A 21,141-nucleotide genomic window follows, 5' to 3' on the forward strand; every position below is an offset into this window, starting at 1 on the left:
CATATCTAGACTGAAGAACAAGGGTTCAAATATGCATCTTTCCCTTCCTCCTTGGTAAGCATAGATCCTTCTTCCTATGGCTCCATTGAGCTCAAACCTCCCTCTCAAACAAGGGCTTGGATCAGGGCCAACAGGTTGAGCTCCATTTTGAGGGCAATCCATTTTCTCCATCATATTTCTCTGTTTATTGAGTCAAATGCTGCACTAACATCTAGAAAGCAGCAAACCTTGTTTTACCTCACTGATATAGATTAGGTATTTCAGGACAAATTTGTTGCCAATATTAGATTATTAACTTATCCATTAATTCTTATAAAATCTATATAGCTTTTCACTCTACCTAAAACATTCTGGTTCTTCTGCAAGGAATCCATTTTTCTCAAGTTTAACTAAGAGGATCCTTGCATAAATATTAGCTACAATATCTGCTAGTCTAATTGACCGATAATTGCTTGTGGAATGTGTGGGAGTAGGAATACAGATGAGAAGCCAAACTTCTAGCAGCAATGTTTATTGCAGATAATGACTCAGTAGAACCAACATGCAACTTCCAGCTGATAGCCCCTTTTAAAGGAAAACTATCAGCTTTAACCAATAACATTAAAATATGTCCCGCACCTATGTGGCAGAAGAAAAGTCTCTGCTCACGCCTGCGCGGATATAATACCCCTTCCCCCTTCCTCGGGGAAACTTCATATACCACAAACATAATCATCCAGATACATTGGTCTACGGAGGCTTCACATCAACTGGTGGCTCTCCTGTATTTCTGTCGGGCCCTCACACTTCGACTGCATTCTCAACGATTCTTCAACTACATCAGATGGCTTACACATACTCTCTGGGGGCCCCTCCTGAAGATATCCCTCAGTTGGAGATGGGGACAAGCGAGATGAGCTCCATGGCAATGGACCCTCAATAACAGGTGTTTCATTCTGCACTGGCATCAGCCCTTCAGATACACTTTCACTGCATTGTTGTTCCTCTCGCTCTTCTAGATTCCCACCCCAGTATATTTCTTCCAGCTCCCTAACAACTGTCCCCCTCACTCGGATCCGAAGCTGATTGATATGTCGGCGCCACAGGCGCCCATCCTCAAGCTCCACCCAGTATGAACGGGTACCCATAACATATATAATCTGTGCCGGCACCCATATGGGTTGACCAGTATAATTCTGGGTGTATACTAGATCACTTTGCTTAAAGGTTCTGACCGTACTTTCCCAGTCTGTGAGGGTTTCTGTGGAATAATTGGGATGTATTCTATCTAAATTTATTCTCAGCTGGCAACCCATAAGTAATTTGGCTGGGCTCTTTCCGGTGGCTACACAGGGAGTGACGTGTTGGTTGAACAAATACTTATCAAGTTTTTCCTGATAGTCCCCTGGACCCATTCGAGTCAAAGCCTCTTTTGTTATTCACAGCATTCACTCCATCTACCCGTTACTCATGGGGTGAAATGGTGCGACCAGGGTGTGACATATTCCTCGCTTTACTAGGAATATCTCGAATGCTGTTGCCGTAAATTGCGGCCCATTGTCCGATACCAACATGCCCGGCAACCCATGTATTGCAAACATTTTGTTTAATACTCTCACAACAGCATCCATTGTGGTTGACCTCATTATGACCACCTCCAGCCATTTGGAATAGGCATCCACAACAATTAGGAAGGACAAGCCCTTTATTGGCCCTGCAAAATTGAGATGTATTCTAGACCAGGGGCCTTTTGGTGTTTCCCAGTCCCGTGGTGGTGCTGCAGGAGGTGCCGGTCTCGATTCCTGGCATGCTTGACACAACACCACCCGCTCTGCAATATCTCTGTCTATATTTGGCCACTACAGATAACTATGGGCCAACGCCCTCATCCTTACAACTCCGGGGTAGCCTTCGTGTAGAGTCTCTAATAATGATTTCCTTAGCCTTGAGGGTATCACTACCCGATTCTCCCACAATAGGCAACCCTTCTGCACTGAAAGTTTGTATTGCCTTGCCCGGAATGGCTTAAACTCTACACTCCCTGTCTCTTTAGGCCATCCCCTCCATACCCAGTTTAACACTTGCATGATTGTTCAGTCTTTTCTCAACTGGGTTGCCACTTCTGCTGCCGTAACAAGAATGGATGGCATGGTCTCAATCAGCAGTACTGATGCTGCTGGAGCTGGATCCTCCACTAGATTAGGTAGCGGACATCGGTTTAGGCCATCAGCATGGCCCAGTTCTATGCCGGGTCGATGTATAAGTCGATAACTATATGCTGCTAAGAACTCTGCCCAACATGTCATTCTTGGGGACAGGACCTGTGGTGTTTGCCGGTCCCCCACGATTAGTCCCAAAAGTGGCTTATGATCTGTCACTAAATCAAATCTCCTTCCATAAACATATTTGTGAAATCTCTTAATTCCCACCACCGCAGCCAACTCCTCTTTATCAAGTTGGCTGTAGTTTCTCTTGGCAGATGATAATGTCCTAGAAAAGAATGCTATTGGAGCCTCATGATTGTCTGAAGGCGATGACTCAAAACTCCCCCTACTCCAAATGGGGATGCATCACACGTCAGGACTAATGGCAGACATTCATTAAACTGAACTAAGACGCTATCCGAGGAAATTAATTTTTTTACCCCCACAAATGCAGCTGCTTCTCTGCGCCCCCATACCCATGGCACCTTTTTTCCCAATAGTTGATGTAGTGGTTCAGCAACAGATGCCTTTTGTCGCAAAAACACACTATAGAAATTGAGGAGCCCTAAAAAGACCTAGAGTTCCATCTTATTCCTTGGTGTTGGCACAGCCTATATAGCTTGTACTTTCTCCTTGGTGGGGTGCAATCCAGATGCCTTGACCAGGTATCCCAGGAACTCAGCTTGATTTACTGCTACTTTACACTTTTCTTTCTTTACCTTTAGCCCATCCTCTTGAAATCTTTGTAGCACTAGTCGTAGTCATTCAAATAATTCCGTTTTGTTGGTAGCAGAGATGAGCATGTCATCAAAATAGGACACAACCCCAGGGATGCCATATAACAAATGTTCCATCAGGCTTTGAAACAACCCTGGGGCCATGCTCACCCCAAACTATAGGCAGTGACAACGGAACGCCCCCCAATACATTATGATTGTTTGGGCTTCTGCAGTGGCATCATCTACAGGGGGCTGCTGATACGCTTGGGCAAGATCTAACTTTGCGAAGATCTTACAACCCCCCCCCCAATGAATGTAACAAGTGCTGCACCACTGGTAACAGATAAGCATTATGTTGAAGAGCCCTATTCAACGTACATTTATAATCCGCGCAAATTCGGACCGACCCGTCTGGTTTCACTGGCGTCACAAAAGGGGTCTCCCACTTGGCGTGGTCCATCGATTCCAGTAAACCTTGCTGAATCAATTTATTTAGTTGTTCGTCAACTTTGGACTTTAGTGCAAATGGCACCCTCCTCAGTTTCATTTTTATTGGTGCCACCTTGGGGTCCAAACTGAAGGATATCGAGGTACCCCTATATTCTCCCAACTTTCCATCAAACACATCGGCGAATTCTTTACTCAACTCTCTGATGGTTTCTCCCTATATTTTATGAACCCCGGTAATCTCTAGCCCCAATGCTGCAAACCAATCCAGTCCCAGGAGGGTAGGCAATGTGCCTTCAACAACAACCAATTTAAGTGGCCTGGAGAAGTCTTTATATTCTACGTGGAACGTTCCGCTACCCTTAATGGGGATGTTATTTCCTTGATAATCTCTCAAACGAATACGACTACGCATAAGTTTCTGCTTGGCTCCGTGTGGCACCAATTTCTGTAGAATCTGCCAGGATACAACTGTTGTTGTTGACTCTGTATCCACTTCCACTGAATCCATTATTGTGGGAAAATTTAAATTTTAATACTTCCTGGAATTTTGTAAATTTTACTACTTCCTGGAATCCCGGTTTGATTGCTCACCCTTTCTGAACAACACGCATCCGTGTTAATGGTAAAACACTCGTCCTCTGGGGTTCTTAGTCTCAGTGGGCCACTCTCCCCCCCTATTTTGAATTGAAGTCTGTCCATTTGGGGGGGCAAGCAATGCGGCACGGCAAACTTGTGCTAAGTGACCCTTCTTCCCACACTGTCTACAAATGGTGTTTTTATGGCGACATATAACTCTTGGGTGGTTTCTGCCACACCCTATACACGAGAAGAACAACTTTCAATCCTCTGTCCATCTATGCTCCTTGCTAGCTGCTCTCAACAGATGGACATCATCATGATTATTTCCCTCATCTTCAGTGTTTTCCCATAATTCCACCTCTCCCTGATGGACGGTTTCCCCCCTTCTAGCTGCCAGGGGGCTGCCCAGCTTCTGTATTTCTTCCGTTGATTGATTCGATGATTCGACAGCTTGCACCTCCTCTACTGCTGTCTGTAGCGTTAATGTTGGTTTTGCCAATAATCATCTCTGTAACCGAACATCCCAAACCCCACAGACCAATCTTTCTTGAAGGGCTTCATCTAAGTTGCTAAATTCACAATAGATAGCTGCTTTCCTGAGGGCTGCCATATAATTTAGCTTCTGCGCATGTCTAAGATGGCGTCCCGGCGCTGAATCCCGGATCCTCGGGGGGCGATGCCTCGGCTTGGGGGACTTCGGGGGGGTCATTTTGAACAGCTATGACCCCCCGTTTGGGAAAAAGAGCACCTGGGGATCCCGTTGAGAGCTTTGTTAGCTCTCCGGACCACCCCAGCTCCGAGGAGGACAACGTCGAAGCGCCGGCGGGTGAGGGCGTGAATGGATGCGGCCTGTGGGAGCGGCGCTAGCACCGGTGGCTACGGGTGGTCGCGGCGGCAGTGGTGGCGGCCCCCTGACGACGGCGACGTTTGAGGCCCCCACGGAGGTTCCCCATGCCCCTGGATGCCTCGAGGAAGATCTAGAGGCAGGGGGCGGCTGGGGGCGTCCGTGGGGTGGCCGATGGTGATGGCGGCGATGGTGGCGGTGGCGGCCGCGGCAGCGACCGCGGTGATGGCAGTTGATGTTGGGGCGGCTCCCAAAGGCCTGCAGACCGGAATTACAGCATAGGATTCTTCAGCAGCAGCCTTAGACCGAGTCCTGGGTGATTGGAGAGTGTTGGACCCTTGGGGGAAGGTTACCTCCATGGAGACCCAGAGACCCCCCCCAGGACGAGCTGGACGGGGGGGGGAAACGAAATAGGGCAGCATTATCCATCAGATTGGAAGGTTGAGGGATTTACAGGGGTCGGAAAAGAACTACAAACTTATGCAGTTTGAATTTCCCCTCCTTCCTTTGGACCGAGTTTAGGCCTATGGGCCTTATTACGGCTACAGCTACCCATCTATCTTGGCCTGCTGAATTATTCCTAATTTTCCCCCTTCTCCATCTAGCTTGTCTGAACTCCCTGCCATGTAAAATCTCTTTGACGTGAATTTACGAACTTAAACCTCCTTCTGAGCAAGATACTTGGACTCCCGGATGCTACTAATCCCAGGAGAGATACTGGTTCTATGGACGTAAGGCCAGTTGGAGGCGGATTATGGCTATCTTCACGCCCGGATTTCCATCAGAGTTTCCATGGGTGGCCTAGGTGAGAGCATGACTGCCCTGGAAACTCCCGGGGTCGAATGATATACACCTCCTTGGCCATTGTCGTGAGAGGACAATGGAGCTTGGCGACCTGACCATGGACTGGAATTTTCCCTATGTTTGTAACATCGGTGGTACCCCCTTCCCTAGGACTTTGGCTCCCCTGATGTTTATATGTATTTGGTGTCGGAACTCCTCGCCCTGCAAGATTCTCCCCTCTCGCAGGTTTGGCCCTCCACATTATCGAGGGCCTATCTCGATGACGGACTTTGGAGTCCAGAGAGATGGCATGGAGCAAGGAAGAATTTGTGGGGTATTTTAGGGAATTTTTTTAAGATTTTAAGGGGTTCTGGGAGGGGGGTTTGTAATGATCTTTCTAGAGAAATTGGGAAGAAGACTCTGGGGGATGGGGGGGGAAATCCACCAGGGTCAGAGCCGAGCCCGGCACAGGGTAACGATTTGGGAGGTGCTGGTCGAGGGACTGGGAAAGGGATGGGGTAGCACGGTAGATGGGAGGGGCAGATATGGCGGGAGCAGGGGAACATATCATGTGTTGGGGGCTCGCACTCGCTGTTTGAGAGCAATTGCTTGCCCCAGTCCCCATGGCTCCTCTCGGAGACTAGGTGGCTTAGACACTCAGGATCTGGGCCTTCGACTGATGTTATGCAATGCTAGGTCTGTGGTAAATAAGGCCCCCCTCATTCACGATCTTATACAAGAGGGAGGAGCGGACCTGGCGGGTATTATGGAGACCTGGTTGGGCCCGGAGGGCAGTGTCCCTCTGGCTGAAATGTGCCCACCAGGCTTCAGAGCATTCCATCAGCCGAGGGCCCAGGGGAGGGGCGGGGGGGTGGCGGTTATTATTAACGAGGATCTGGGTCCTAGGGAGACCACTGTGCCTCAGATAGCCAGATGTGAGTCCCTCCTTGTGAGGTGGGGTCGTGGGGTTCAGATGGGCTTGTTGCTTACGTACCTGGCTCCCTGCCGCGTGGCAACAGCCCTACCTGAGCTACTCGACGTGATAGCCATGGTGGCAGTAGATACACCCAGGCTTTTAGTCATGGGAGATTTCAACTTGCCATCCATTGGTGAAACGTCTGAGGTGGCTTGGGAGTTCATGGCTTCCATGATGGCCATGGACCTGACCCAGTTAGTTCATGGCCCTACTCACAGGGGAGGTCACACTCTGGATCTGATTTTTGTCTCTGGCCAGTGGTTGAGTGGTCTTGTTATTGGGGATATAGACGTGGAACCCTTGTCATGGACAGACCACTCACTCCTTCGCCTGGATTTTCGAACCACTGCCCCCCGCCGCAGGGAGGCGGATCCAATTAGATGGATCCGCCCCAGGTGCCTGATGGATCCTGAGAGGTTCCAGACGGAGCTTGGGCCATTTCCTGAGGTTCTAGCACATGACTCAGCCGAGGAGCTGGTAGCCGCCTGGGACCGGGCGGCTGGTGGGGCCTTGGACCGAGTCGTGCCTTTGCGGCCTCTGACCCGGTGCCGATCCCGCGCGGCTCCTTGGTTCACTGAGGAGCTGAGGGAAATGAAGCGCCGGAAAAGACGCCTGGAGAGCGGTTGGAGGGCCAGTCTCGCTGAATCTGATCGAACACGGGTAAGGTCGCATATTAAGGCCTACCTAATGGCAATAAAGATGGCAAAGTTTAATTACTTTTCCGCCTCTATTGCGTCATCAGGGAATCGTCCGGCCGCCCTGTTCAGGATAACCCGCTCCCTGCTCCATCCGGGAGTGCGGGAGGATCCCTTGGAAGGCAGGGTGGAGGATTTCGGACAATACCTGTATGACAAAATCGCTCAGATCCGGGGGGATTTGGACTCTGACTGGGTAGATCAGGGCAGGGTGACGAGGAATAGTCTTGAGAATGTTATCTGGGAGGAGTTTGATGCTGTGACTCCCGATGATGTGGACAGGATTTTGGGGAGACTTAGTGCGGCCACATGTTTACTGGACCCGTGTCCCTCCTGGTTGGTACTGGCTTCCCGGGAGGTTACACGAGGCTGGCTCCAGGGTGTTATCAACGCTTCGTTGAGTGAGGGTTACTTCCCCACTGCCTTGAAAGAGGCGGTGGTGAGGCCTTTCCTCAAGAAGCCGTCCCTGGATCCGGCAATATTGGCCAACTATCGTCCTGTCTCCAACCTTCGCTTTATGGTGAAGGTGGTTGAGAGTGTGGTCGCACGACAGTTTCCGCAATTCCTGGAGGAAACATCTTATCTAGATCCGTTCCAGTCGGGTTTCAGGTCTGGGCACAGCACGGAAACGGCATTGGTCGCGTTGGTTGATGATCTCTGGAGGACTCGGGACAGGGGTTGCTCCTCTGTTCTGGTCCTGTTAGACCTCTCAGCAGCTTTTGATACCATCGACCATGGTATCATGCTGCACCGGCTGGAAGAGTTGGGGGTGGGAGGCACCGTGTTACGGTGGTTCTCCTCCTTTCTCTCCGACCGGTCGCAGTTTGTGTTGGCAGGGGGGCAGAGGTCGACCTCGAGGCCTCTCATTTGTGGAGTGCCGCAGGGATCGGTCCTCTCGCCCCTTCTGTTCAACATTTATGTGAAGCCGCTGGGTGAGATCATCCATGGCTTTGGGGTGAGATACCACCAGTACGCTGATGACACCCAGCTGTACATCTCCACCCCAGGCCACCCCAACGATGCCCTTGAAGTGATGTCCCAGTGCCTGGAGGCTGTGAGGGTCTGGATGGGGAGGAACAGGCTCAAGCTCAACCCTTCCAAGACTGAGTGGCTGTGGCTCCCGGCATCCCGATATAGTCAGTTGACTCCATCACTGACTATTGGGGGCAAGTCATTGGCCCCCACAGAGAGGGCTCGCAATCTGGGAGTCCTCCTGGATATGCAGCTGTCCTTGGAGGAACATCTGACGGCTGTAACCAGGGGGACCTTTTGTCAGGTTCGCCTGATTCGCCAGTTGCGGCCCTTTCTTGATCGGGATTCCCTGTGCATAGTCACTCACGCCCTCGTCACCTCTCGCCTTGACTACTGCAATACTCTCTACATGGGGCTCCCCTTGAGGAGCAACCGGAGGCTCCAGCTGGTCCAGAACGCAGCAGCGCGGGTAGTGACGGGAGCAGCATGGCGCTCCCATGTAACACCGCTCCTGCGCTAGCTGCACTGGCTCCCGGTGGTCTTCCGGGTGCACTTCAAGGTGCCGGTTATCACCTTCAAAGCGCTCCATGGCATAGGGCCTAGCTATCTTCGAGACCGCCTGCTGCTACCGACGACCTCCCATCGACCCATGCGCTCCCACAGAGAGGGCCTCCTCAGGGTGCCATCAGCCAGACAGTGTAGGCTGGTGACCCCCAGGGGGAGGGCCTTCTCTGTGGGGGCACCTACCCTCTGGAATCAGCTCCCCTCAGAGATAAGGAGAATCCAGGACCTCAGTGCCTTCTGTCGTGCCCTTAAAACCCATTTTTTCAAGCAAGCCGGGCTGGCTTAAGTTGAAATTTTTAATTGTTTTTAAATGTTTTAAACGTTTTAATTGGTAATGAGTTTTAATTGGGCCAAATTTATATATCTTTTAATTGTTTTTTAATATTTGCCCTGCATGTTTTTTAATTTTGGCTGTACACCGCCCTGAGTCCTCAGGGAGAAGGGCGGTATAGAAATTCAATAATAAATAAATAAATAAATAAATAAATAAATAAATAAATAAATAAATAAATAAATAAATAAATAACTGATAGACTCACCCTCCACCTGGTCCCTATGGTAAAACGCATGTCTTCTAGCAATGCAAGATGGTGGAGGAGCATAATGTTCCTTCAATTTGCTTAATAATATGTCCCAAGGAACTGTCTGCAGGGGTTGGGGCACAATGAGGACCCTCGCCATCTCAAACACTTCTTTTCCACAAATGCTCAAAAAAAGTGCTCGTTTACTATTGTCTGTGATATTGGTATAGTCATTAGCTTCCAATATACAATCAAAAAGAATTGGATAAGAGTCCCACATCTGTGTTTCAGGATCAAACAGAACAAACTGTGGTGAGTTAGCCATTCTCTTTCCAAAACAAACAGTATCCACTCACGCGTGCCTCTTTTATCTCTACTTTGGCTCAGGGCCCAGCAATCCCTCCTTCATCGCCAATGGAATGTGTGGGAGTAGGAATACAGATGAGAAGCCAAACTTCTAGCAGCAATGTTTATTGCAGATAATGACTCAGTAAAACCAACATGCAACTTCCGGCTGTGCGGACATAACAGCTAGAGTAATTGTTATTCCACATTTTAGATCAGTGATAGTCAACCTGGTCCCTACCGCCCACTAGTGGACATTCCAGCTTTCATGGTGGGTGGTAGGGGTTTTGTCCGATACTGAACCACTTTCCTTTTTAAAAAAAATTAATTGACTTTTAAAAAAAATTTTCATAGCATTATTTAAAAACATTTTCATTAGGTTTTCATAAAATTCCCCGTGAAAATTTAAATTTCTGAAAATCACCATTACTGTGGAACCGGTGGGCGGTTAGAAAATTTTACTACTAACAGAGATACAAAAGTATAAAAAGTATACATAGGTATAGGTATAAAAAGGTTGACTACCCCTGTTTTAGATAGATAAAATGCTACTATTGCCAACTTCAATCCGACTGGATAGGGCAGGCATCATTTATCTGTGAAAATGAAGATGTCAATAGAGGCCCCAACAACCAGGGATATTTTTTGATCAGTTAAATAGTTGTTAGAATGTCTTCTCCAGGGAATGTATTGCTTGCATTTCGGGCCTTTTATGATTAATCTCAACATGAACATAATGGGGTAAAATATTGACATTTTTGATAATATGGAGAAAAGCAGCTCTTGAATTCCATGGAGAAGACATGATTGCATCTATTACTCACCCACCACCACCCACCCCTCACTTTACCAGAAGGAGAAACACACACACAAACCTGCGGGACTTTGTAGGTGCCTCCGAATGTTGACATTTGGATGGAGATGGTCCTGCCAGCTGCATCAAGAAGAGCCAGGAGGTTCTCTTTCCTTCCACAGCTATAGTTGGGGACATTGGCTTCTCCAGTGGAGAGAATGTCCAGCAAGGCATCTGAAGTGTGGAAAGTGCTCAAATAGTTGTCATGGATGTTGCAGCCCAGTGTGAGGTTGTGGAAGAGCTGGGAATTCTTGTTCACCAGTTGAACGTTGAAAACGAATAGTAAGAAATAAAAAAATTCGTAAGAAGTCCTATTGAAAAAAAAGTTATTATATTCAACAGCCACAACAAATACTTTTGTTATATATAATATATATAATCCTCCACAAGCCTACTGAGCCTTAAACCAACATTGATCCAAAAGCAATGATCAGTTAGACAAGTATGGAAATGGTCTGAGGTACGGCAACTATAACTGATTCCACCACTACTTTAAATAAAACTCATTATTCAAGTGATAAATTAAGGATTGAACAGAGAGACGAAAATAATCTGCAGCCCTTTCAGCTTTTTTTCAGACCCCATTTTGAGTCTCTTTCACAAAATCAGACAAAACAGAGAAGCCATGGAAATCAAAATCATTCAGGAAATTAGACATATTCCCCAATATAGGAATAAATGAAAAATAAAAAAACTGAAAAGAAGGAGAGTGTTAGAATGGAGGGAGTGCAACTCCATCACCCTGAATGACTTACGGATCATGGAAAACTAACTGAAGAGAAGGAGCCACGTTGAAAGGCAACTTTCTATGCAATCTTACATCTCCATTGGTGACTATACCAATGAGATGGTCTCCTGGGCTGTAAAAGCTCTGTGGCTGTTTCCCATCCTGGTTCTCCAAACTCAACGGGCATTTCATTGTCAGCTTCCCAGAGACTGGATGGAACAAAAGCAGCATCAGAAGCAGAAGCAGGAAGTCCATAATTCATGGCGTGAATCAATGAATCCCTTTCCTGTTTCTAAAGAAGAATTAGAAGAATCAAACGAGTCTCACAAGGTGGAACATTCAGTTGCTTTTTCTCAACACAGAGAAATACTCAGCTTCATCTGGAAAGGAGGGAGATGTACATTCAAGAATACAGACTCTGCTTGTCCCAAACCTCCATATTTCTCTGCCCAAAGTCTCCCCTAGAGCATTCAGCCAAACAGCAGAGCTGAAACTTTTATCATAATTCTCCCTCTCAGGAGGGATCCCTGGATAATTCAACTAGTTCTTGGACTTGGAGATTGTTGGGAAATTCTCTGGAGGGAAATGAAAGGGAAATAATCCTCATGTGATTCAAAATAACAGGAGGAGAGATGGAATTAAATCCATCATCTAGAATTGAGAGTTTTGGAAGCTCCATGCAGGGAATACATGGCACCTGTGGCTGAAATAACAAATAAATCTGATATTTGTTTGCATAGTGATGAAAGACAAAACTGGGGGGAGGGGGCCAGTTAATGCCAGAGCCTGCCACAGATCTGAAATAGCTGCCAGCTGAGTTGGAACCAAAATTTATTTTATTTTGAAAGCTAATGCTCAAGGGCATCGCAGAAAAGGACTGATGCAATAGTGCAGCCAGTCTCTGAGAACAAAATCAACTTTAGTGAAAAACTAGTTTTTCAAACTTTGCAGAGTTAAAAAAAAAATCACAGGGAGAGGGAGACAGAGAGAGAGGGGGGAAGGGGGAGGAGAGAGGGAGAGAGAGAAGTTAGAGAAAGCCAAGTGAAAAGAGATGGAGAAATTAAGGCTGCCTCTCTCCCCATGTGGGGAGGGGAGGGAGGGACTGTTGTGGAATGAAAGGACCAAGCAACATTCCTAGGTCAGCCAGAGACAGTTTTATTGCGCAAGGTTCAGAGCCAGTTTTGTACCTGGAGCTTTGAACAATGAGAGAACTCTGATACAACGGTTTTTATACATTTCTAAGACAAAGGATTCAGTGAGATCATACATTTTCCATATATGGTTAACATGAGATCATACATCCGATTTTCCCTATATGGTTACATACATTGGATAATGTGTTCATCTAATTACTTAAACAATTAATTTTAGTTTATAAAATTATCTTAGCCACACAACTTTTCTTAAGTGCTTGTAGTTGCTAATGGGAGAGTTACTGCTGTCCTTGGGTAAATTTATTGGATTAGGTAACTCTTTGTAACATATAGGTCTTTGTGTCATTCACAGTGAGGTCACTCAGATGTTTTCCATATGGTGGTTCTTTTCGTGACATCTAGGTCTCAGAAAATATATTACCACTTAATGGGGTTTAACTGTTTGTTAATGTAATTTCCAAAAAGCACTTTCCTCACTTATAATAATGTGAATAGAGAGGTTCTCTCAGAGTTCATGTATCTAAGCACGTCTTCCCCTTATAATAATGTGAATAGAGAGGGTCCCCCAGAGCCCATATATCTGACTCTGTATGATTCCTTTTTTTTATTCACATTATTTCTTTTATCTACATTATTCCCCACTTTGAAAGTTTTTCCATGCAGAAACTTTCACCATTCCTTACATGTTCAACTCTTTAGTAAATATTATTCCATTCCTTTAGATAAACAAAGCTAACATATAATATCTAACAAAATATGACTAATCTAGGCAAGAGATAGGTATTTCTTGATCTTCACTCTATTAATCCTTGGAGGTACTCCCTCCATTCTTTTCCAGACTCCATTTCTACATATGTATCTGTTTCAGAGTTTCTATCTTCAAGAAAGCGCTCTGTCAAAACTAATTCCTTCTCAGTCTGTATCTCTTTCATTGCTCTGATAGATAGCTGTTTCAGCACAGGGATTGCACAAGGAATAAAAGCTAGGCCTGCCACAGCCATATCAACAAGAATAACATTTGTTTAATCCAGCCGGATCCAGACAACCAAGAAAACCACCTGTCAGTTGTTTGTAACCTCTGACTTATCTTGGATGCCCTATCCTGCAATTTCTTGGCAATTTCTCTGACCACATCTGATTTATTCATATAGAAACAACAGTTTATTATTGGTTGAGAATAATCGAGATGGAGGGAGGTTACCAAAATTAGCGCTAATGGAGCAGATTATCTCAAGTAATAAAAATAACTGGTTATCAAGAGTTCTGAAGCAGGTATCTAGCTCTGGTATCCCTTTAAATTGGCAGCAGTACGACTATAGGCAGATCCGAAATTGGATTTCAGAGAGATTTAAGGACATAAGTGCCCAATCGGATATTGCACAGGTGACAGCAGTAAAAGTTTGCCCCTGGTTATCAGCCAATAAACAAATTTTCAAAATAGAAAAATATTTAGCTGTGCCTTTGTTTCCCGTCCTGAGAAGATTCTTTACAAAATTGAGGTTGGACCAACTTGGAACAAATATGCTCTGGGGTAGATATAAGGGTATTCCTGTAAGGGAAAGGGTCTGTCTATGTGGGACGGGGGACGTTGAAACAACGTCCCACGTAATTTTTGATTGCCCCCTATATTCAGACCTGAGGGAACATCAACTGGGCAGGATCTTTTATACCAGCACCCCTAAGTCTAAAGAGCACTTTTTGCGATATTGTTTGTTAGGTTCCAACTTGCAGTTGGTAAAATGGATTGCTAAATTTGTGGTAAAGTTGATGGGAAGGAGGACAAAGTTGGTGCAGCAAAATGCGGTAGATTGTAAGAATGACCACTTGATCTAACAATGTAATTTTAATAGCAGTTAACACTGATTGGGTAGATGCAGGTGCGACATTATAATATAATTTTAATTATATTTAAATGGTACTTTAAATTATTGTATTTTATCCCAATTTTATTTTAGATCGTATTTTATTCTAATTGTATTTTAATTGCGAGTTATTCCAATCTTACTTAATTTGTTTTACCAAACCTTTGTAATGATTTGTCTTTGTAATTCTACACTTGATATGGCCCAAAGGGCTAATCAATAACTAAAATTGAATAACAACAGTCTTCTCCCAGAAATACACACATACCTCCTCTCTCTGCGGTTAGGAGGTCTAAGGCATGTTGATTTTGTAGGACCACTGCTGCCAATGAATTTATCTGGTCTTGGACTTCTACCAGGGTTCCAGCAATTTGGTTCAGGCTTTCTTGGAGCTCCTCTGATAATTGCTGAAACTGTACTACTGAGTGTGTCACTCCACCTACACCTGTTCCACTGCAGTTCCTATCCCCATGATTACTAATAGTAGGACTAGGATTGGTGCCTGTTTCTGAACATGCCCCATGAGAGGAACAGGGATGGTATGTTCTCCACTGACAACACCTATTTTAGGAAAAAGGTGTACTAGTGTGCATGTTCCAGTCCAATTTGTTGGCAAACATAAATACACATCCTTCCCGCAGAAGGGGGTGAATAAGAGGGGGAGGGGCACTTTCAGGTTTCTAGGAAGAGGCACCCATGGAAGCTGTTCTGCTCTCTAACCACACAGATTGCTGATCAGTTGGTAATCAATTTTTATGTCTTATAATGGCTCCTAATTGCAAACAGGATCCCTTTGCAAATTCCATTCTAAGGAGATAAGAAAAGCTCTGGTGGATCAGACCAAGATCAGTCTAAGATTCACAGTGACCACCCAAATCCCTCTGGTTCTCCCACAAGCAGAAGGTAGAGAGACTTCTGGCTTTGCCCAACATGGAACAGGCATTTCCCCACAATTTCACTTTCCTCCATCACACCACACAATATTGGACACTCAGCCATCTCACACTCTAGGAATCCCCAGTTCTGATATCCCACATCAATCTCAGAATATTTCCCCAAGTTTCACACCCCCAATCAAAAAGGACTAAGGCAGGACTGGAACAGAGGTGAGTTTCAGCAGGTTCTGACCAGTTCTGGGAGAACCGGTAGCGGAAATTTTGAGTAGTTTGGGGAACTGGTAAGTTGCACCTCTGACTGGCGCCGCCGCCAACTATTCTCTCCCTCCAGAATCCCAGCTGATCGGGAGGAAATGGGGATTTTGCAGTAACTTTCCCCTGCCACGCCCACCAAGCCAAGCACCTCTAGTTCTTGCATCTTGTAGCATTTTAATGTTAATTCTTGCTCTTTCCTTGCCACACATATTTCCACGTTATTTTCTTCAGCTCTTCAAAGTATTTTTTTTTCTCCAGTTTTATTGGTATAGTTTGAAATAAAAATAATATTTTTGGTAATACATTCATTTTTATTAATGCTATTCTACCCATTAGTGATAATTGCAAGTTTCTCCATTTCTCCAGGTCTGTTTCGATTTGTTTTTTCAGTTTATAATGATTGTCTTCCTTGAGCGTTGCACATCTTGATGTCAGATGGATGCCCAAATATTTCACTTTCTTCACAATTTGGATGTTCAGTTTTTCCATCATCTCCTTTTTTTGATTTTCTCTCATATTTTTAACTAATATTTTTGTCTTATCTTTGTTGATTTTCAGTCCTGCTACTTTCCAATATTCTTCTATTTGCTCTAATAGTCTTGGCGCTGTCTTTATTGGAGCTTCCATGATAAACACCAAATCATCACCAAATGCTTGTAATTTATATTTTTCTTTTTTGATTCTCATTCCTTTTATTTCCTTTTCCTGTCTCCCTTTTCTATTTAAAACCTCTAATGTCAACATAAATAATAATGGAGATAAAGGGGATCCTTGTCTTGTTCCTTTTCTGATATCTATTTTCTTTGTCATTTCACCTTTACCACTTGGTCTCTCTATATAGTTTGGATCATATTTATGAATCTGTCTCCAAAATCCATTATTTTCAACTGTTTTATCATAAATTGCCATAATTCCCATTATCAAACGCCTTTTGTGCATCTGAAAACAGCAGCTCTATTTGCTTCTCTGAGGGTAATTCATAATATTCTAATTCTGGAGAGCCAGGAGGGGATCGAGGGGAGAAGCTCCGGCCTTGGGACTCAGGGGCTCAGCCGGCCTGAGGGGGAGACAGGGAGGCCCTGAGGAAACTCCGGGGTTTAAACCAAGGTGGACTTTATTCAAGGAGCCAAAAGTAGAGATTAAGTTCCACACACAGAACAGAATCTGAAAAGGGATGAAAAAAGCCACGAAGAGAATTCTAGCTACATCCAGTTTCCTCCTTTCCCTCTTTCTACTGGAGGTTCCCGCCACAAAATGGAGGAGGCTGCGCTTTAGCTGTCCCTCTCACTGCCTGTAGGGGGCAGTCTATACTCTGGCCTTTAAGCCACATCTGGCCTCCGCAGGCAGTAAGAGGGACAGCTAAAGCTGGAAAAGACCCCGCATCCTCCATTTTGTTGCCCAAGTCCCTTTTTGGAGAGGATTCTTTTGCCCTCCGTAAAGAGGGAGGAGTTAGAATAATGGACAAATGGAGTCGAAAGAGACCTCAGAGGTCATCCCTCCAACTGCCCAGTGAAGGGTTTACTAGAGCGTCTTTCTCAGCCTTAGCAACCTGAAGAGGTGTGGACTTCAACTCCCAGAATTCCAGTCAGCACTCAGGGTCCTTCCTCCACCAGGTCCTTCCATGATTTAGCGGTCCCGCTCACTGCCTATAGGGGGCAGCCTATACTCTGACCCTTAAGCCATACTTGGCCTCTGCAGGCAGCGAGGAGGACACCTAAAGCTGGCAAAGACCCCTGTGTTCCTTTAGGTACATTTTCACAAGGCCTTTTGGATACGAATAATATTTAATCTTTTGTGGTGTTTCCCTCTCAGCTCCCCTTCATCGTCTGGGCCTGGAGAGGAAATCCTGGACTCTCTGGAGCTTTCATTCCAGATCCAAGGGGCGACATTTCAATCTGGGCTCCATCCCCACAGAAGGGGCAGAATCTGGGGCTCCCCGACCTCTCCAGGCAACCAACGGTTCCCCCCTCAGAAGGAGCCGCTGTGGCTGAAGGGAATTCGGGGCTTGAAGCCCCTTCAGAGTTGGTTCATCCATAGATAAGCCCCGCCCCCAGGTGAAGGCAGGCAGTTGGGGGTCATTATTCAAATCTCAGGTCCAGGCCAATCAGAGCCTTGGCTTGTGACGTCAGAGGCTCCTCCTGAGCTCATTGGCTGGAGCTCACCATGGCAACCGCCAGCATCCTTGGGGAGTCTGGACCACATCATGGAGGTTCTGCTCAACATCCCTGGAAAGTGGCTGGATTGGATGGCAGCACTGGGGGCATCGCAGGGCCTCCCTCGCCTGGGCTCCTCAGGAGGGAGAGACCCTCCCCTTTAAGGCAGAATTAAGGGTGGGGGGAGATGAGTGAAATGGGGTTCAACCAAACACGACAGACGTGCTGATACCTGCCGTGTCTGCAGCCTCCATACCTGTCACCAAACTCCTCATCCACCATCTCGAAGGTCCTTGTCTCGGGAAAGGGGCTGGGGCTGGCTGGCTGGCTGGTGATGAAGTGCGCTAGAAAAAATCTGCAAGGTTTAAGGCCCAAAAATTGGCTTCAGGCTGTCCCAGTTGGATGGAGATTGTGACCCCAAAGCGAGAGGTTGACCTGCTTAATGATTTGGGGAAATTAACCTAAACTGTGATTCCATTGGCCAGATAGTAGTTATTTCCCAAACACATTTGGCTTGGCAACTGAAGTATTCATTTATTTTCATTTTTTATTACTTAGGTTTCTATACCACCTTTATTATTTCTCTAAATAGCTCAAGGCAGTCAACGTGTCTAAGATTCCTTCATCCCCACAAGACCAACCTTGTGAAGGCTGAGAGAGAGACTGGTTCCAGGTCACCCACCTGGCTTTCGTGGCTGAGATGAGACTCCTAAATACTTGGGGGGGATCTGACTTAATTCCAATGGTCATCACCTTTTCCTGTTATCAGAAATCATAGCAATGGGAAGTCAGGAGAGTTTGAAGAGAGATCAGTATTGAGGGATTCTGTTGGTGTTTCTTGAACTAGGCCCCTTTAAGGTATGGGGGAGACTTCAACTCCCAGAATTCTCCAACCAGCCAGCATGCAGAATTCTGGGAGTTGAAGACCCTCCATGTGTTAAAGGGGCCAAGACTGTGGTTTTTACACAAAGTTGTTGTAGTGTAATTTAATGACTGCTTTAGGCTATTGTCATTTGATCGTATTAACCCTCATCTGTTCCCTATTTGTAGGTTAAGGTGACAATGAAAAGGAAGTAGTCAATAGAAGCCTACAGCTGAAAGGGACCTTGTAAGTCAACTGCCTGCCTGATTGATTGATTGACTGATTGATGGATTAATTCTATGTCATCAAGTTGAATGTTGATGCCTAGCAGCCCATAGATGATTTTCTCCATGTAGATCTGCCCCACCTGGTCCTTCGGGTCTCCCAACCTTCCCCCATCCCCACTATAGCTGCTTACTAGTGATCCTTCCCTTCTTTTCTTTCCTTCACCCATGTCAGCATTACCGACTTCTCCAGGGAGCTTCGTCTGCATTGATTGACAGCTTTGAAACTGTGTGGACTCTGAGTGGCCAAAGAGGTAGATGGATGACCTGTCCCCAGTCTGGATTTTCAGGTCTCCCTAAAGTTCACCCATCCATACAGTAATCAAATCCATTAACCTTACCCCAAATTGTCCCCTCCTTCTCTTCCCTTCCACCTTTCCCAGCATTAGGAACGTCTCCAGAGAGCTGGTTTTCACTTGATGTGCCCTCAAATATGATATTTTGAACCTGGTGGTTTTTAGTTGAGAACAGATCTGGGTAGATTATATCTAAAGGATCCTTTGGCAGGAGACCCCTCTGCAGATTGTCCATTGGGTCTTCACTCCTCCCGCATCTCATTCTAGCAGAAGATGATGGACTCCAAAACCGTAGGAAAAAACCAGAGTGGAAAAGGCAGGTTAGCAAAATTGGCCCTGAACGGAGAGAGGATGTGACTGTGTCTCTCCATTTTTCAAACAGGTCAGTAACAAGGAAGAAATGGTCAATATCCTTGGGAGATCTCTCAGTGACCACTGATGGTCCCAACCTCCAGGTGATGAACTGAGAGACTCCTTTGACTTTCAGTCCCAGAAATTCCAGGAAAAAAAAATCAATAGATGAAAGATCAGCACAGCTGTCTCCAGGAGAAAGTGGATCAACTTAAGACCACAACAGAAGACCTGCAGAAAACCTGCAGAAGATCATGCCATCAGTTAGAGCTAGAGAAGAAATCTTTGGTGAAATACATTGAAGAACTCCACAAAGAACTGCATGAGGTCACTAGCCAAGTGTGCATCTCAACCAAGAGAAGCCTGACTCTGAGAAAGACCTCGAAGAGGTGAGGAACCTTCTGCCAGGGGTTAAGAAGCAGCTCCAGAGTCTGCAGCATCAACTGGCTGAGATGGACCACTGTTACCATGTGGAGAAAAGCTATTACAGCCAACTGAGAAAGTCGGACTATGAGAGAAAAGAAGCAGAAGGACCTCAAAAGTCTGCAGCAGCCACATCTGACCTCCCAGATCTGGCTCTGGCCAGACTCACCTGGCACATTAGGTCGCAAGTCCCCCCCCCATCTTCTCCCAGGTACATCAGATGGGAAACATGATGTAACTCTACTTTATTGGAAGGGCACATAAGAGAACCTTGCATGTCTGAAAGTACAAATCTCCCACCAACGCTTTTGAAAGCCTGAAAAATGAGGGAGGGTCCTTTCTGAGGTTCTTTCTCTGCCAATTATGCACCTGGGGGCTCCCTTCCCCCCTTATCTGATTATTCCCTGTGCAGCATCTTCTCCTCTATTCTTCTATATTGTCATTAATACAGGTGGGACAGTTGAAGAAATAGGATTTTTTCAGGATGCAACATTTATATCGACTCTTAGACAAAGCTACTTTGATGTTGTTTTAAAAATACCACCCAGTTTTTAGAACAATATCTATAATTTCCTAATAGAGTGCGTAAGTAAAATCCAGTAGAAAAATATATAATTTTTAGCAGGAGGACTTAACAAGCTCTCCTATTTTATATAAGAACAAACGAATGGCAGCTACAATGTGAATCTTTCATTAAGATTTCATTTGTACTTTTTCTCATATCATTTCTTTTTTTCAAATCAATTTTTTATTTCATTCAAAACCTCCAAAAAATGAAAAAAAAATGACAAACAAGCCCCCCAAAGCTAAATAAAACTAGATTAAAAAGTGCATAAAAAAGAAAAAAGGGGAGAAAAGAACCAGTTCAGGTGAGGAAACCAGGAGTAAGGGAAAAAACCCCTGCTGAGTCTGGCTGCCATCTTGGGGAGAGTCGGAAAAACACTTTCCTTCCAGTGGTTCAGCAGCTGCCACCCCTGGATGCTCAGCCAGCAGTCCTGAGTCCTGCAGGTCATTTTCCACCAGATGTCCAGGAATTTGAACCCCTGGCACGGTCCTTCCTGACCTGGGCAACTGGAGAGCCCACCTGGGTTTCTGTCATGTGTGTTTTTCCCTATTGTTTATGGGAGAGGCATTCTTTGTCCGGTTCCTCTCATGAGTCCTGTCCAGTATGGTTGAACCTCAGGTGTAGCCCTCATCTTCCTCTGAGCACACAAGCCCCACAACCACATCAAGGTCCTGCCTCATGGGGGGGATTGTGGTTCTTCACACTGTCAGCCAGACTGGATGTCAGCTCTTCCAAGGAAAGCTGCCTTTGGCAATTGACCGATGGTGAGGTTGTCAATGCTATGGGTGTCGAAATGGGGCTCCAATTGTTTTGGGATTTCACTGATGGC

General features: G+C 45.8%; 1 protein-coding gene across 1 annotated transcript in view; it reads right to left on the bottom strand.

Annotated features, from left to right (window-relative positions):
* Positions 1-4,807: 4,807 nt before the first annotated feature.
* LOC139326256 (vomeronasal type-2 receptor 26-like) overlaps positions 4,808-21,141 on the bottom strand; it is a gene marked incomplete at its 5' end in the record, with an annotated part of 38,403 nt that continues 22,069 nt past the window's right edge. Inside the window, one exon of the mRNA XM_070956413.1 lies at positions 4,808-5,033. Within this exon, the coding sequence (XP_070812514.1) occupies positions 4,808-5,033 (226 nt within the window). The remainder of the gene's footprint in view (positions 5,034-21,141) is intronic.

Source organism: Pituophis catenifer, unplaced genomic scaffold (assembly GCF_029215685.1).
Source record: "Pituophis catenifer annectens isolate HBS135680 unplaced genomic scaffold, rPitCat1.0.hap2 SCAF_20, whole genome shotgun sequence".
In the NCBI taxonomy this organism is placed as follows: Eukaryota; Metazoa; Chordata; class Lepidosauria; order Squamata; family Colubridae; genus Pituophis; species Pituophis catenifer.